This window comes from Amblyomma mixtum, chromosome 1, assembly GCF_055824585.1.
Source record: "Amblyomma mixtum isolate Tamu chromosome 1, ASM5582458v1, whole genome shotgun sequence".
Taxonomy (NCBI): Eukaryota; Metazoa; Arthropoda; class Arachnida; order Ixodida; family Ixodidae; genus Amblyomma; species Amblyomma mixtum.
Window position 1 is genome coordinate 69,309,427 of NC_143012.1, and position 18,085 is coordinate 69,327,511.

The 18,085-nt window shown below is 48.6% G+C and overlaps 1 protein-coding gene across 1 annotated transcript in view; it reads right to left on the minus strand.

Moving 5' to 3' along the window:
* The window catches only part of LOC149366666 (flap endonuclease GEN homolog 1-like), an 82,466-nt gene that overhangs the window by 17,083 nt on the left and 47,298 nt on the right, over positions 1-18,085 (minus strand). Inside the window, exons 3-5 of the mRNA XM_089551936.1 lie at positions 4,133-4,314; positions 2,629-2,681; positions 1,095-1,177 (exon numbers count right to left, since the gene is read on the minus strand). Of these exons, the coding sequence (XP_089408062.1) occupies positions 1,095-1,177; positions 2,629-2,681; positions 4,133-4,314 (318 nt within the window). The remainder of the gene's footprint in view (positions 1-1,094; positions 1,178-2,628; positions 2,682-4,132; positions 4,315-18,085) is intronic.

The window sequence follows — 18,085 nt, forward strand, 5'->3', positions numbered from 1 at the left end:
CATTCTTAGAAACTTCGACTTATTGCCCTGTGTGGCTGATTTACCTAATTAAATCGAATTAACGTCCGGCTCCCGCCTTTGTTTTTTTAATTCTCCCCGTACGGTGCAACGTTTATAGAAAAGTATCTATAAACGTTGGTACGGTGGGCAGAGTCGACCAACGCGTGGAGTGCCTTTCAGCCAGCTCCGTGGAGGCTTTGCTTTGACTTTATTTTGTTTTTTTTTGCAATTGATCGCAACTCTTTTTTTTTGTTTAATTTCCCGTCCTTCGTCATTGGCCAAAGCCACGCCATGCGCTACGCTTCAACCAATGACAAAGAGCAAATGCGAGGCATGACATCACTTCAGCCAATGGTGAAGGGTGGGAAATTCAAAAGTGACATGGAATTAATTCCAGAATCACTATATTACACCGGCCCTGGATGCAATACTACCGTCTCTAGCTAGCCTCATTGATGTGCTATTCAGGGAAGTTCCATTTTTTTTCAGGGAACTTGACGGGTAAGATTTAGAGAAAAGGGAATTAATTGTACGCAGTTTCAGGGAAGTTTAAGAATTAGGCTGTATTAATTTTTTGTCCGAATTCCCAAATTTAAAGCTGCTGCAAGGAAAATGGGCATGAAATAGTAATTGGGGGGCCTAACTGAGGGAATGTATGATTACAGCATTGAATATCACCGGCTACCTTGGTACAACGGCTTAGAGTCCGGCCGTGTCACAGTGATAATGTTCCACCAATTGGTCGCACAACCACTGTTCAGTTTCTTTCCCTATACGGAAGCAGCGTTTGAAAAGACTCGTAGAGCATACTGAACGCGTTATTTTGACCTGTCATTCGCCGGCTACTGCACCTGTCTGTCAGTGCCGTACGTGCGCGTTTATGCAAATAAGTGACCTCCTGGGCATGTTCCTGCCGTGAACAGAGTGACGTCATCTCCTGCGGCCTACGTTACCAGGAATAACGACCAATGGCAGACGACCAAATGAAACGAAAACGAAATTAAACGCCCCAAAATATGGCCCCTTGCTCTCTGTCCGAATGACGCCAACACACCGAAAACAGACATCCTCGGGTCTCTTGTAATCAAACTGACCTCTTCGAAAAGGGTTCCTTGGTCAAGCATTTTTTTCCTGACTCTTTGTTCCAGCTTGCTTTCGGCCAACGTGCCTGCATCCGCTTCGCAAGTTTGAGAACATGAGAAAAGAGAGAGATTGATCTAAGAAAGATTGATTTCATCAAATACGAGAAAGAAAGGTATTTCCAGGTTTGGTGCTTTCTACAGCTAAGTGCTTACAGCAAGGGCTAGACCATTTCCTGGCCTTTAATCATGATGTCAGAGTTCCTTGATCATATCATTTGCGAAACTCCTCTTTGAAACCTGGCTAGTTTCTGGGGCCACTTCGTGCAAGCCAGGGCATGAAAATGCCAGCTAGGAGCGGCGAATGAAAGCTACAGTCATCTGTCATCATTAGCTTTAATTAGAAGTGCTTAATTGTATACATTGCTTCAAGGTTTAATTTACCTGCCAAACTAGTATATCAAAAGACATTTACTACTGCATCTACTTCACTGATTTTATTTCCAGAAATGACCGCTATTTCCAACCATCCCAGAATTTACAACGTCTGCAGAGTTTACGTTACTGCCTCCATGTGGCGTGTCAGTCTGCTAATTTCGAAGTTTTGGTCCAATCAGTTCGCCAGAGTTCAATACATGGGCCCGGTAGGAAGTCTCGCAGAAGATAGGACCATAAAGCTGAGCTGTAATATAACATGTGATGTCACGAACGACATCACGTCAGTCAGACCAATCCACGGGACACACAAGTGAAGGCATACCACACGCGATGTCTTTCTTCTCTTGTTTGTCCGTCTAGTTCGCACTTTTTTTCACCACGAGCCAAATGGCATAGCCCAAAACCAAACCCTTCTGGGCTCTAAACTTTTCATGAAGTGTGTACAGTCGCGAGTATAAAAGATTAGCACACATGACGGAACACCAGAGCGCCGGAATGACAACGCGTGGCGCCGCGGGTGGCGAAGAGGCTGATAACGAGAGTGCCGGGCCGCTCCCATTCTACAGTATTAGGGGGGTTCAGCGGACTGATACGGACAGCAAAAATAATTGCTAAAAGCATCGCTATCATCTACTGTTCCCGCGAGTTCCTTTTGATAGACCATCGCGGACATAAAAAAAACAGTAATAAAAAAGAAGCCATCTTTGCTCATGATGACCGAGCCAGATTAATGCCGCAAGCACAGTCACGTAGGGTCAGCACTTCAACACTCGGGCGTTGCACGCTTGATAAAGCTTACTTCCTGACGGCCCACCCTTGGCTGCAAACATGGAAACGGCCCGTTAGGCAGGTCTGCATACCGCAGAGCCACTTGGTGAGATATACGAATTCTGATCGCCAGTGATCTGTGCTAATATTTTTTGCTCGCGACTGTACATGTGATGAAAGGACAGCAGAGGAGGAAGATGAATTGCTGGAACAAACATGAACCAAACTACTGTCCTGGTAACTGGCAAAATAACCCACACTGATATTTCCCAGCAGTTTGACCCTGGCTCAATGTCCACACGATATCAATTTGAAAGTATGAATTCCACCTTGTCACGCTCACCTTTACGCTTGCTCGAGCAGGTGCAGAGCCGCGGTTTCTTCCATTCTCTCATCCTGGATAGTTGCAAATATTACGCATGATTAAAAACAAAGGCACAGTAAGTGACTCACATCTCAGTGGATACCTCAACCGCATCCAGACAGAAAGAATGAAGATCGCAGTTACAGTAGAAATGGAAGAGGCGTCATAGTGGAGGGCTCCGAACTAATTGCAACCACTTGGATTTCATTCTCTAGCACAGATATTGCACAGCACACTAGCGTATTTTTATTTTCACTTCCTTCCAAAGCCTAAGTCTGCATGCCAGCGATGGCAGTCACGACTTGGGGGTCAACGATCGGTCTCATTGGAAGGGTCGTAACTACTGCACAAACAAAATTATGCAACAAGTTTTTAATGATTCCAAAATTTTATATAAAAGAGAACACGTGGATAAAGTTTAGAAAACATAAAAATGGGTTTATTTTTTTAGTTTCCGTAAGAAGTTTTCATTGTTCTGTGTTCTCTTGAAGTTAGTACGACTTTGTCTCTTTGTCAAAGAGACATAAATATCAGCGTCAGCAGTTTGATAGGTCTCTTTGCATAGATAATAACGTGCAATTACTGCCATTCTGCTGCAAGCCGTTTTTGATATAACGACCTGCAAACTAGATAAAAAATGTTCTCTGGGAGAACTTTTAAAGATTTCATAAAACAGCTATAGCTTGCAGGCAGACAAAAATAACGGAGCGCAAATAAAAACATCCATATATTTACTCACGCAATTTTCGGGCGCCTAACTTTAATATATTATATGTAATTCATAACCAAAGTTGGCCAAAACAGCAGAGCACTGAAGTGCAGAACTCCACTTCTACGTCATTAATAATTTCGCGTGCTTAGAAAAAATTTTGAGGCGCAAAACCAATTGCAGATCGCTCTTTTCCAGTGATTAGTCAACAATATATAAAAATTTCAAATAAACTGAAGAGGTACCAGCCATCCTTTATTTGATCTCACGTGGAACCACCCAGGGTACCTATATCTAATGGTGAATTCCAATCGGCGATTTTTCTTGCTTTACAAAAGCGAAAAGTGTGTTTCATACGATTTTTATTCAGCACCTGAGTTGATTGAACCGCGACGTTAAAGTCTCTAGCCTCCTTATAGACATTTTGCTCCTTCGTTAATTCAGAAAGCTGCTCCACGTAGCCGACTGGAACAAGCCATAAGAATATTCATCATCATCATCATCAGCCTGACTACGCCCACTGAAGGGCAAAGGCCTCTCCCATGTCTCTCCAATTACCTTACCTTATGCCAAAAGGCATTGGGCGAGAATGGCACGACTCTTGCCTTACCCCTCTCCATCGATTTTCTTTCTCGCTTTTTGGGTTACAATATCACCACTGACGCTCGACACCAGAACGTGTTGCAGAAAGTGGGACAAAGGCCCAGAAACAATGCAACCAAAAGTAAAAGTGGAGCACCGCGAAACACGTGTCACCATCTAGCATTGTCTGACCTTTCGATGGGGTCATCGTTGCCAAATTCATCCATTAGCTTTCGTGCTCTCTTTATGCCGACCCTTGAGACACCTTCAGAGTAGTCACAGCCCACCAGCACGGCGAGTGCCACGAGCTTCTTGCGGTCAAGCTTCGTCTTCTCCTCAATGTCAGAGATGGTGTACTCATCGACCGTCGGATCCTGGGAAAATCGGAGACGGAAAATGCTCTTGAAACATTTGGCTGGTACAGCCAGACACCTTCACGTGTTTGGCGTTCGCATGAAATGACGTCATCACAAAGCAAGGCGGCGCGACCCTTGTTGTCCATCACATCATCCATTCAAGAGTCCTATGATACATTTTTCTATTGTCTACCTAAAGGGACACTCAGGACATCTCCATCAACTTTTGGTTTTAGTAAAAGTTGATTCATGGCTTTTATATGCTGATGTTTCTCGTGCAACGAAAGCTTTCTTTTATTGCCAAGTAAACTGGAAGTGAAATAGAGCATTCTTTCCACGCTACCGGATTCAAGCTCCTGAAGTCCTGAATGACTTGTCCAAAATTGTCTGAGTACACATGCGCTTAAACTTGCTTGCTTTTTTTCCACACCATGGGACTTCATCCTTCTGAGATTAAATCCGTGGTAGAAAAGAAAACTTCTGCCATATCACTTTTTCATCAAAACGTCCGTTCAGCCGCAAATAAAGAAGACGAACTAGCACTTTTGGTGGAGAGCTTTGGTATATCGCTCACAGCAATCATGCTGACCGAAACCTGGTACACCGAAGAATCACGCGTGTTTAGCTTGCCTGGCTATCACTGCTTTTCGCGCTATCGTAAGAGCAAACGTGGCGGTGGCATCAGCCTTTTGATGAGAAATGATCTTGTTGTTGAAATTTTGGAAGATTTCTGCCAGATGAATTCTGATTATGAGGCGCTGACCCTGAGCAACCAAAAAAGCATTTTTGTGGTCATGTACCGACCACCTTCTGGTGATTTTACTAAGTTTCTGGCTTTCTTTAGCAGAATTCTAGAACACACTTTAGTTAACAGTCTGGACCTTTATCTGGGAGGAGACCTGAATGTTAACATGCTTACACCTACGCACTGCCAGAAAGAATTTCAGCTTTTAATACAGTCATATATGGTTTCACAAATGTTATAACTGAACCCACGCGTGTCACTCAAGATAGCAGTTCTTTGCTGGATGTGTTCATCACAAACATTAATACTGAGACAATAACCGCGGATACAGTATACACTGGTATCAGCGACCATTCAGGAATATTTATGCTAGCTGACAAGGCTCGTCAAATAAAAAGAAAAAAATGTAAAGAAAACAATCTTGTTCAGATCATCACTCCCACCAATCTTGAATCTTTCCGTTTTGCGATTAGTCAAGAAAACTGGAACACCGTTTACAAAGCAACAAGTAGCGATGTTGCATACTCTAATTTCATAGCTGTGTTCAGATTCATATATGATGCCCACTTTCCTTTGTGTCGTGTAAAAAAACCATCGAAAGCGCGCAAGCCGTGGCTAACGCATGAATTGTTGAGCATGATTAAACGCAAGAATGCATTATATGCTCGATTCATAAAGAACAAAAGTGGCGATGATTTTTCTGTTTTTAAGGCACATAGAAATAGCCTAAACTCAAAGTTAAAGGCAGCGAAGAATTTCTATTTTCTTAACATTTTCTGGAACGAGACTACTCTGCGGTCAGATGTAGTCTGGCGAAAACTGAAACCCCTGCTCTCAGGTGATGGCTCAGAGGCTTTTCCTGATAATTTCCAGCACCATGGAGTGTGCATTTCTGGCAAGGAACTAGCCGACGCTTTCAATACTCTTTTCATTCAACAATCTAATCAGATTAAGGTTTGTAGTAATAATAGTATGGACAACTTTGACCAGTATCTGCCGGAAATGTACAGCAGTCAGTCACTATTTCTTGCACCCACAAACTGCTCAGAAGTTTATTCTTCCATGAATGCTATAAAAGACAGTAAAGCTCAAGACTCAAATGGCATGCAGGTGATCCCGGTAAAGTACGTTCTTGACCTAATCTGTCCAGTTATCACTCATATTTAAAACCTAATTTTATCTACAGGCATATTTCCTGAAGAAATGCAGGTCGCTCGTGTAATACCCATATTTAAACATGGGGATAAAGGTACACTAAGCAATTACCGTCCAATTTCCATATTACCTATTTTCTCAAAGGGAATCGAAAAAATATTACACATAAGAATTTCTTCATTTTTTTCGCAACACAGTTTGTATTCTGACTTTCAGCATGGTTTCAGACGGCACCGATCAACAGAGACGGCCCTTGTAGCACAAAAAGAGATCATTTTAGAAGCTTTTAGCAAAAGAGAGATTATAGCAGGCATCTATATCGACTTTACGAAAGCGTTTGATCTTGTAAATCATTTCATCCTTCTTTCCAAGCTACATAGATACGGAGTCCGCGGCATTGCTCACACACTGCTTAAGTCATACCTTGGAAATAGAACTCAGTACGTTGACATAAATGGCAGTAAATCTTCCGTGCTGGCTGTATCAACTGGAGTCCCGCAAGGAAGCATACTTGGGCCACTGTTATTCATTATCTATGTCAATGACATTGTTCGATGCACAGACAGCGCTCAGTTTGTCTCGTACGCAGATGATACGACGCTTTTTGTTAAGGGCAAGACAGAAGCAGACATTGAATTGCTGTCGAATAAAGCGCTTGGCGATTTACACCAATGGGTTAACGCAAACTGTTTAAGGATAAACCCGTCTAAAACACAAGCAATTTTATATTCACCAAAAGGAAAACATCAGCTGACTTCATTGAATCTACGTCTGTTTGTTTGTTTGTTTATGGGGTTTAACGTCCCAAAGCGACTAAGGCTATGAGAGACGCCGTAGTGGAGGGCTCCGGAAATTTCGACCACCTGGGGTTCTTTAACGTGCACTGACATCGCACAGTACACGGGCCTCTAGAATTTCTCCTCCAAAGAAATTCTAGCCGCCGCGGCCGGGATCGAACCCACGTCTTTCGGGACAGCAGCCGAGCACCATAACCGCTGAGCCACCGCGGCGGCCTGAATCTACGTCTAGGTACAGATCGCATCCAAATAGTCGATACAGTGAAAATACTTGGTGTTCATTTCTCAAAGCATTTAACTTGGAACAAACACGTTGAGTACCTTCAATCGAAAATATCCAGTGCTGTTGGTGTTATTGCGAGACTGAGAGAAATTTTGCCTACCAAGGTTAAAATTATTCTCTATAATTCCCTAGTATTATCTCTTCTTCAGTACTGTATTATTGTCTGGGGCACGACTGGTATGACTGATTTAAAAAAACTGCACTTCAAAAAAAAGCAGTTCGGTATATCGCTAATGTGTCTTTTTTGCACCACTCGGCCCCCCTTTTTGAGAAATATAATGTTCTCCCAGTGTTTTGCCTATATAACTATAGGTTAATGCTAATATATAAATCTTTTGTGAAAGAAAAAAGTAATTTTTTAATATCTTTAGCCCAACTACAAGAAAACGCCAGACCTCGCCTTACGAGGCACAAGGAAAAATGGCTTGTACCTACACCTCGCACCTCATACCATACGCAATCTTTGAAATATATTACTCCCACATTACTCAATAGTTTAGAGTCATCGAATTTCGATCCAGCATACGAACCTAAACATACCATTAGTCTGTTCTGTCGGCAGAAATTATTATAGTTGTCTTAGATCTTGTAATGTGAGACGTTTTCTGCGCTGTAAATATTGTACCCATGTCCCTTGTAGAAATTTACTGTCGCTTCAATTCGTTACATACTGTGTCCAGAATGTCCAACACATTGTACTTCATCTGTTTTTTTCTTTGTTTTCTTTTTTTTCTGTGTCTGAAGCGTTACAAACTGTTGTTTGCCTTGCAATGTTGAATTTGTATTTATTTGTTGCTCTTGAACTATATTGCCTCTGTAATATGTATATGTATTTATTTTTCCTTTGTCATGGTGATGTTGTTTCCGACACGCTGCAGTGCCACCATGTAGGGGGCCCCTGTCAAGCTGTTTTTACAGCTTTTAGTACCGGCTCCTACCTTTTCGAAAGGAAAGGAAATAAAGAGAGAGAGAGAGAGAGAGAGAGAGAGAGAAGTCGATAACTAAAAGTACTCGCTTGAAAGTGAATGGCGATGTGACCTAGCCTTGGATGCTTGCAACGAGAGAAAACATTGTAGTTTTACTTATGAACTAGTTCAGCATAATACAGTTGTTTATAGGTGGGATAGGAGACCGGTCGGAGAGCAGCCAAGGCACGTTTGAGTGAGTGACAGCTAGGTGAGTGACAGGACGCCGAAGCTCCGTGACCAGGATGGCGATGAAGGGACCCCAGCACCTCACACCAAATGTAACGTGGCGGCCAGCCGAAGAATGAGGCGTGGTGAACCATGAACGAGAGATGATTTAATGGCCGCTGGCCTAGCGCGAGCGCTCCGTCCCGCGCCACTGCCAGCTTCGTCTTCGTCACAATATGAATAAAGTCTGTTCAGCTGAAATGGGAATCGTTTAAGCTGTGGTTGCGGTTGGTTCCATAATCAGTGAGAAATCGGCTGTAAATTTAAGTTTTGTTGCTTGAGTTTAATTAAGCTACAGTCAGTTAACTTTATATTAGGCCATATCAGTCAAGAACATATTAACTTTTTAATGACTCGTGAGAAATCGGGTGTAAATAGATTTTTTGCTGCTTGAGTTTTAATTTACTTGTAGTCTTAAATTTTTATTGAGTCGTTTCAGTCAAGAACGTAATGACTTTTTATGGACCAAACTCATTAGCATTTGGGTATTAATATACCTTTTTAGACTCCATAAACAGTTAATTGCATCTCAGTGTGCATTTATGTAAGGTACCTGCAGCCCAACATCGCTTTCTGACCAACACAGTTTGGATTTCTTCCAGGGCTGTCAGCGCAAGATATCGCACTGCAGCCCAAGGAAACACAACTGCTCACACGGAAAAGGACATCTAACACGCGAGCATTTTTAACTCTCAAATTCCAAAAAAAAAATGCCACTGTGGGACATGACCACACTCGGCGAACACCGGCAGAAACGCATTGCGCAGTCAGAACATGGAACTACTTCAAGGCATTTTCTTGCGAAAGCAACACTACACAGGTGTGAGCGATTTCGCACAGCCCCGGAGAGCCCCAACTGCGCATTCTAGTACACTCTATCAGAGCAGCGCGGAGCCGCCACCGACTCCTCCGCTGCGCGAGTGTCTCAGAGGTGCCGTCGCCGCTGCGCCAGCAGAGCATTCTCCAGGAGGAGTGACGTCACACAGCGCACAGCTGCGGCGCTGGGGCCACCGCCGACTCCTCCGCTACGCGGGCGACTCAGAGGTGCCGTCGCCGCAGCGCCAGCAGTGCATTCTCCAGGAGGAGTGACGTCACACAGCGCACAGCTGCGGCGCAGGGGCCACCGCCGACTCCTCCGCTGCGCGGGCGACTCAGCGGTGCCGTCGCCGCTGCGCCAGCAGTGCATTCTCCAGGAAGAGTGACGTCACACAGCGCACAGCTGCGGCGCTGCGGCCACCGCCGACTCCTCCGCTACGCGGGCGACTCAGAGGTGCCGTCGCCGCAGCGCCAGCAGTGCATTCTCCAGGAGGAGTGACGTCACACAGCGCACAGCTGCGGCGCTGGGGCCACCGCCGACTCCTCCGCTACGCGGGCGACTCAGAGGTGCCGTCGCCGCAGCGCCAGCAGAGCATTCTCCAGGAGGAGTGACGTCACACAGCGCACAGCTGCGGCGCTGGGGCCACCGCCGACTCCTCCGCTACGCGGGCGACTCAGAGGTGCCGTCGCCGCAGCGCCAGCAGTGCATTCTCCAGGAGGAGTGACGTCACACAGCGCACAGCTGCGGCGCAGGGGCCACCGCCGACTCCTCCGCTGCGCGGGCGACTCAGCGGTGCCGTCGCCGCTGCGCCAGCAGTGCATTCTCCAGGAAGAGTGACGTCACACAGCGCACAGCTGCGGCGCTGCGGCCACCGCCGACTCCTCCGCTACGCGGGCGACTCAGAGGTGCCGTCGCCGCAGCGCCAGCAGTGCATTCTCCAGGAGGAGTGACGTCACACAGCGCACAGCTGCGGCGCTGGGGCCACCGCCGACTCCTCCGCTACGCGGGCGACTCAGAGGTGCCGTCGCCGCAGCGCCAGCAGTGCATTCTCCAGGAGGAGTGACGTCACACAGCGCACAGCTGCCGCGCAGGGGCCACCGCCGACTCCTCCGCTGCGCGGGCGACTCAGAGGTGCCGTCGCCGCTGCGCCAGCAGTGCATTCTCCAGGAGGAGTGACGTCACACAGCGCACAGCTGCGGCGCAGGGGCCACCGCCGAATCCTCCGCTGCGCGGGCGACTCAGAGGTGCCGTCGCCGCTGCGCCAGCAGTGCATTCTCCAGGAGGAGTGACGTCACACAGCGCACAGCTGCGGCGCAGGGGCCACCGCCGACTCCTCCGCTGCGCGGGCGACTCAGAGGTGCCGTCGCCGCTGCGCCAGCAGTGCATTCTCCAGGAGGAGTGACGTCACACAGCGCACAGCTGCGGCGCAGGGGCCACCGCCGACTCCTCCGCTGCGCGGGCGACTCAGAGGTGCCGCCGCCGCTGCGACTGCCGCGCCGTTGCTTCCGCAATTCTACTAGGGATGGTCATTGGTCAAACCACAGCCAGTTTTTTTCACAGGATGCGCCGATAGACGCCCCGAGGAGCTGTAACTTCCTCTCTGCTGCTCAACATAGCCCTGGCGCCGCTATCTGATGAACCAAGAAATATACCTTGATTTACGATTATCGGGTAGGCGGAAGACACACTGCAGGCTGCGGATAAGGAGGACAGAATGGTAGGCCCCAATCATTTTGACCCCAGCCTAGAGACCCGACCATCACGGTCGTAGCAACAGCCGTAGCCACAGTAATGAGAGCCCGCGCGCTCGGTTTACAGATACAAGCCATCATAAACCATAAATACGCTGGATAAGCAGCAACTGACGCGTCTGACCAGAATGGTTGCTGGACACAACTATGGACACAGGAAAACCGACAGGCCGGCTTTTAGTGATGCGTTTATAGTCAGCAGCAAAGCGTACCATCCTTCCATTTCACAACCTAGCCCGGGGCCGATTAAGACGGGCCACACCACGGTGACGAACGCAGTCAAGACGGCACTTAAAATGCCTGCACAGGCTAGTACTACCCAGCAAACCAAAAACCTCTCAGAGACGTCTAGCTAGACGTCTCTGAGAGGTTTTTGGTTTGCTGGGTATAAAGTCACAACACAGTAGTATAGATAATCGTAGTCCTATACGCTGGCCAAATCAAAAGACTTAGACGACCCCAACGGCTTCCCCAGCAGCACAATTAATCGGCCCAATATTAGAAATGAATTGGAAAGTGCCGGTCCTACATAGGAACAGGGTGAAACCATCCTTTTCCTATATTGAGCCAATTACCTGTGCTGCTAGCCTTCCCCTGGCCGGACACACGGTGAGTGTGTCTCTCTGTCTCCCGGTTTCATCAGCCGAACAATGTCTTCGACTTCGACATCAAATTGAGGTTATACGTCACGTGAGGCATGGAAAAACTGCAATATAATCGCTGCTGCATTTTTTTAATTCACTATGTACAGTGTTGAAGCCAGCCTTCCTCAAGGGTCGGAATGACAACGAATGGAGAAGCAGTGATTGCATTGCGGCTTTTTCATGCCTCACGTCGACCCACGCTTTGACGTCACAGTCATCGTTCGGCTGTTGAAACCGAAACGGCACAAGAAAGAAATTCGATTATTAATGGTTTAGCGGGCGTAGGAAAATCATCATCATCATCAGCCTGACTACGCCCACTGCAGGGCAAAGGCCTCTCCCATGTCTCTCCAATCAACCCTGTCCTTCGCCAGTTGCGGCCACGTATCCCCTCAACCTTCTTGATCTCATCCGCCCACCTAACTTTCTGCCGCCCCCTGCTACGCTTGCCCTCTCTCGGAATCCACTCCGTTACCCTTCAGGACCAGCGGTTATCTTGCCTTCGCATTACATGCCCTGTCCAAGCCCACTTCTTCCTCTTTATTTCAACTAGGATGACATTAACCAGCGTTTGTTCCCTCACCCACTCCGCCACGCACCCTAAAGTTAGGTGTCTATACTCCTTTAAGAATAGAAGAGAGAAAGAAAGAAAAGAAGATGGGGAAGAAGACAGAGGGACGCGGTAGTAGAGAAAGGAATGAAGGGAAGGGGAAAAATTGCTGTATAAACAAGGCTGCGGCTTAGTTACATCATGGCTCTCTCTGAATGTTTCAATTAAGCCGGAGCCTTGTTTAGGTAATTTTTCTTACGGTTACATCTCGTATACACCTATGAGACACACTTGTATTGTAGGCTAACGAAAAGGCTTGACCTTAAACTGCGAATTGCGGAGTGAGCCATGTGAAGGAAACCGGAGCGAAGTAGAATGGTTCAGGAAAAGCGCGAGTTAACAATTTCTAAGTAATCGAGAATAAATGGGCAGGGCATGCATTTAATGCAAAAGGAATGTTACCAATCGTCCTTAGGGGTAACGGAGTGGATCCCAAGCAGCGAGCCAGGTTGGAGGACGAAGATTGTGAAGTTTACGGGCCTACCCGGAGGGCACTGAACCTCCCTCGGACGTCCTGCAGACAGCCTGAACATCCGCAGGGCGTCCCTGGGAGTTTTTAGTGCCCATTAGGCTATAGCCACAGCTGGCACATGACAGGGGAAACTGGAGGGAGATGAGAGAGGCCTTCGTTCTGCAGCGGACGTACTTACGCTGATTCCGATGATGACATCGTAGCACAGTGACGTTTCTTTCATTTCGCCTCCATCGAAATGCATCCACAGTGACCTAGCAGCCAAATGCCATAGCCACTGTGCCACATAGGCGGGTCAGCTATCACAGCATGTGTTTTTGCACTTAGAACAATGGGGAGTAAATGACGTCATAGCTTCAATCATGCCGGGGGAAATAACTTAGAGCTTACGAGGCCCAGAGGAGGCAACCGGTGACCTCTCGAAGTGTCAGAAAAAAGAAGGGAAGAAAAAAATTGGAGAGGACATTGAGGTTCCGCCTTAATGGTATGACGAGATAGCGTAATTGACATTTAATGCCAATTTTTTTATTTGCAGTGAAAAGCTGTTAGAGGGAGTCCAACCACAGTGGCCGTCCCTAAAAATACAAAACAGTTCTGCTCGTTTTATTCTTTGTAATTATAATCGAGCTGCCTGCATTTCTGCAATAAAATTAAATCTTAGCCTGCCATATTTAACATCCCACCGTAAAGCCCTTGGACTTTCACTTTTTTTTACAAGTTATTTCGGCATCCTTCCCTTCGCGACGAACTGACCTCCCCTCCCCAATACATTTCATCAAGGCTAGATTACGAGAACAAAGTCAGAATTCCATTCTGCAAAACCAATGCCATGTTTCAGTCATGGCTTCCCCGCACAGCTGCTGAGAGTAATCACCTCCCCGCATCAACCGCTACAATTATGGACAACCAACGCTTTAAGACCATATTAGAGAGCACTGCATAACTTTAGGAGCACTTATTTCATTTTTTATGCACCAGCATTTTTTTCACTGTATTGCTGCACTGTATGTATTGTATTATATTCTATTAACCAGCAGATCAAGAACCCATTAGACAACATTATATAACTAGGAGCCGTCATTTCTGTATTACTAATTACTTTTCTGCGCTGTGCGTTGTTTTTCTTTTAGTTTATTTAACCACTCCTCTCAAAACTTCCTGTGGCCCTGAGGGTACACGAAATGAATAACTAAATAAATAAATAAATGGTTGGTTGGTTGGTTTATGGGGTTTAACGTCCAAAAGAGCTATGAGAGACGCCGTAGTGGAGGGCTCCGGAAATTTCGACCACCTGGGGTTCTTTAACGTGCACTGACATCGCACAGTACACCGGCCTCTATAGAATTTCTCCTCCAAAGAAAATCAGCCGCCGCGGCCGGGATCGAACCAGCGTCTTTCGGGTCAGCAGCCGAGCACTATAACCACTGAGCCACCGCGGCGGCAAATAAATAAATAAAAATTGGCAGAGGCTTAGCTTGGTTAAGCCCGGTAGGTTGCGAAAGCAAATGGCAAACTATCTTCGCACACAGTGAGAAAGATCCACCGTGACTACCCGCCGCGCTCCGCCGACGGATCGAGCTGGGGGGCCTTTTTTATGCAGCTGGTATGACGTCACCTCGACTGTAGCGCCACTGGTGAGAGGAGCGCGAGGCTCACCGCCGTGACTACCGCCGCCCTCCGCCGACGGATCGAGCTGGGGGCCCTTTCTTTATGCAGCTGGTATGACGTCACCTCGACTGTTCGACTGTAGCGCCACTGGTGAGAGGAGCGCGAGGCTCATCGCCGTGACTACCGCCGCCCTCCGCCGACGGATCGAGCTGGGGGCCCTTTTTTATGCAGCTGGTATGACGTCACCTCGACTGTAGCGCCACTGGGGAGAGGAGCGCGAGGCTCACCGCCGTGACTACCGCCGCCCTCCGCCGACGGATCGAGCTGGGGGCCTTTTTTTCCGCGGGTGGTATGACGTCACTCCGCGAAAGATCAACCGTAACTACCGCCGCGCCACGCTGAAGGCTCAAAACCTAGCGTAGTATTGCTTTCGCAATAAAATAACGCCACGGATGAGCGTGCTCTGAAGACGACAAAGCGAGCGCGAGGCGGGCGCACGGGATGATCACGTGATCAGCCCCTCGGCAGCCTCACGAGTGCTCCTGACTCGCCAATGGCTGCAGCGTCATCATTGCGGCTCAGAGCGGATTTCGCGCGGGGCGTAAAACTGCTACACGTTACGTTGGCCATGGCAGACATAGTACCGTCAAATCAGCTGCATTCAGCATCAGAGATTAGGCGCGCGCGCCAACGTGAGAAAACTGGTGAGCAATGGCAAACTCCAGCCATGTGTGAGGCAGAACTTGTCAGCAAACAAGGAAACAGTGAGTGAATGGGAATGTGAGTGAGTGGACATGAGCATGAGTGAATGCGTTTGAGTGGGATTGAGTGGTTGTGAGTGTGGATAAGCGATATATGCGTTTGCTTAAGGATTGGGGGAGGGTTTTTGTGGTTTTTTGTCAATCCCACCATCCAGTGGCGTCTGAAGGTGTAGTGTGTTTGAAAATCCTGGAGTCGTCGCTCCTGCATTACGATTCCGGCGGCGCTGAAATTTTTCTCGCTGCTTGAACTGGTGGCCGGAACGGCTAATTCTTACAATTCTTAGAACGCTTGAAGTACGAAGAGGAGCGACAGGCGTGGTGTCGTAAGGGATGGAGTAAAGGGTGGTTCTTTTCTCTTCTTCTTTGTACGGAGAGGTTGTCCCTCCGTTCTTCTCCCTTCCAACGAAGTACTGAGCCAGTAGGATGAGACTTGCAGGAAAGACAGGGACTCTTGTCGAGCACTGATATAGGTTTTATGTACACAGACGACTATTTACAAGGAGTATATACATGACAGCATCATGTCCCACCAGCCGCCCCGTGGACCCACTCCACGGCTACTCGAGAGCACGGTCTGCGTGCCTGGCTCCGGTCGAGACCAAAATCTCTGAGTCGCGATGGCGGCAGAGCATCGCGCGCCCCCGCGCTCTCTCCCCACGCGAAAAGAAAAAAAAAGCAAAGTGTTGAATTATTCTTAAGCCGCGAGCAGGAGGAGCCTCGTCACTACATATGTTTTCGCACTCTCCCTAAAAGCCCCGGCCTCGGTGCCATACACAGCTTGGAAACGCGGCGACGAACGCCCTCCCGCAACAGGGACCCCTGGGGGCAGGTAAGATGGCGCTAAACCTTCCCAGATGAGGCTGGCAAATGGGCGCGCAGCCACCGGGCATCGTCCGTACCGCGCCACGCCGTGTGGCACCGGCCCTGTCAGAGAAGGGATGCCTTCGCTAACCCGCGCCCTCCGCGAGCCTAACCCTTTGAAGAAAGCCGCGAGGCGCGAATGCTGCCCCTCCCTCTCCCCACAACAGACCTGTGGGCGATCCGCACTCGGCCACGGAGGATGCTTTCTTCCCGCAGGCCACGACCGGGCGGAAACGCGACCTTCAACTGATAGGGGAGACCCCTCGTTTACTTTGGTAAAAAAGAAGCACGGAATCGAGCTCTTAGCGAAACAGCGAACGCCGTCCAGGCTAACGACCGCGATGCTGTCGCCGCGCAGCTCGTAGAGCGGCTTTTTCAGTCGTTATTACGGCGCCGGTTAAAATGGAAAGAGGCGATTGAATAGCGCCAACCTTACAGATGGCGTGCCATGACACGCTGTCTTTTTTACTTGTCAGAGCCAGAAAATAAGCGACAGCAAGGCGCTCTCCTGCGAATGCTGTGTTCACTTCGCTGAAAAGCGATTACGGCGAAACGCAGCAACCAAGGCTGCGCCAGAACAGTACGAGCTGAGCCGTAGTGGAGACACCAGTGGCATTCCTCTAATGCCATTCATGTGGTGGGGGCCCCCCTTCGCTCTTGCCCGCTAGTATTGTCCGTCTGCCCTGCCGGAACCGCCGCGAGTAGCTCCTGCCTGGTAGACGGACAAGAGAGAAGGCAGTCAGCTCTGCAGTGCGTTGCGAAGCGTCTCCCGAGAATGGCACCACAAAATGTCTCGGCGAGTGGAAGAAGTTAACCCTTTCTCGAGGCGCTGCTGGAAGAAAACATTGACGTTTCGTACTGGCGTTTCGTACATGTTCCTCTTGTCCGAAAAACCGCGAAAAACCTTCAACGGCTAGTAGCCGGCAGGTGGGAAAAGCCTTCTAGTGAGCGATGAGGAGCCCCAGGTAGCTACTGACCCCGTGTTAGGTTTTCCTGTCTCCGACGGTCGGAGCCCGTTGCGTATGGTGGGTGGTCGGGCATCCCGTGAGTGGGGCCGCACCATTGGGCAATCTCGATGCTCTCCCTGCCCTGGCCAGGCGGGCCAGTAATGGAGTCGAGATAATTGAAGGATCAGAGCAAAAATCTCGCTGTCCCCATTCCCTTCCCACGTCCCATTTCCCTTTCCGCTACTTCCCAGGGGAGGTCAGGGGAGCCTCCCCGGGCCCGCTCTCTCGGCTGTGGGTCGCTAATGTAGCATTTTCCCTAATATTTTATTTTTCCACCCACGGGTGGTCAAATTACAACTTGCCTACGGGCCTCCTCTTTTATTTTTCAATTGGGTTAAGCCTGTTGTGTGTAAACGGTGCAGGCAGGGGCCTATTATTTTTATTTCCTTTTCGGTTGCCCCAACCTATTCAATGTCCACCTTGGTCAACACATAGGAGGTGTTGCCTCGGTCAACGACGAGTCTTTCGGCAATACCGCAGTTCATTAGAAAAGCTTCCCTGGGCGGCGCGACCCCGCGTGCGCTGTATGCAGCCTTACCTCCGCTTCTCGAAAGCCTCCATTCTTCTTACCCTTCCTACTGCAAGACGCCCACAGCTGGTGGCTTTTCCCCAACCTTGGTACTTGCTAGAACCGAAAATGGGTTTTGAGCCCCAACTAGCTTTTGTTTGCTTTTTGTTAGCGTTTGTGCTATCCTACCATCCTTGTACATTCCCTCCTCGATGGTCTACACACAAATCACTTCCTGCTGTGCATGCAAGAGCACCATGGCCATTTTCGCACTTCCGCATAAGATTTTGGCTAGGCTGGCAGCGTTGTGGTCGCCAAAGCTGAACGTGCATGTTCTCACTAACGGCGAAAGCCACAAGCCGGAAATGCAGAGGTTCGTGAACCTCGGTTCTCGAACCAAATGGTGGTGACCGGTGGTTGGTACTAGGAATTATTCAGGGGAGGGGATACTGTTCCCGGCGTATGCTGGTGATGTCGGCCATTTAGTGGCATCACTGTTGGGGACCAGGGGAGGGGGGTGAATACCCGCGTGCCACGCACCTGCGGCACGGCGAGCGCACCTAGCGATTCCCTAGGT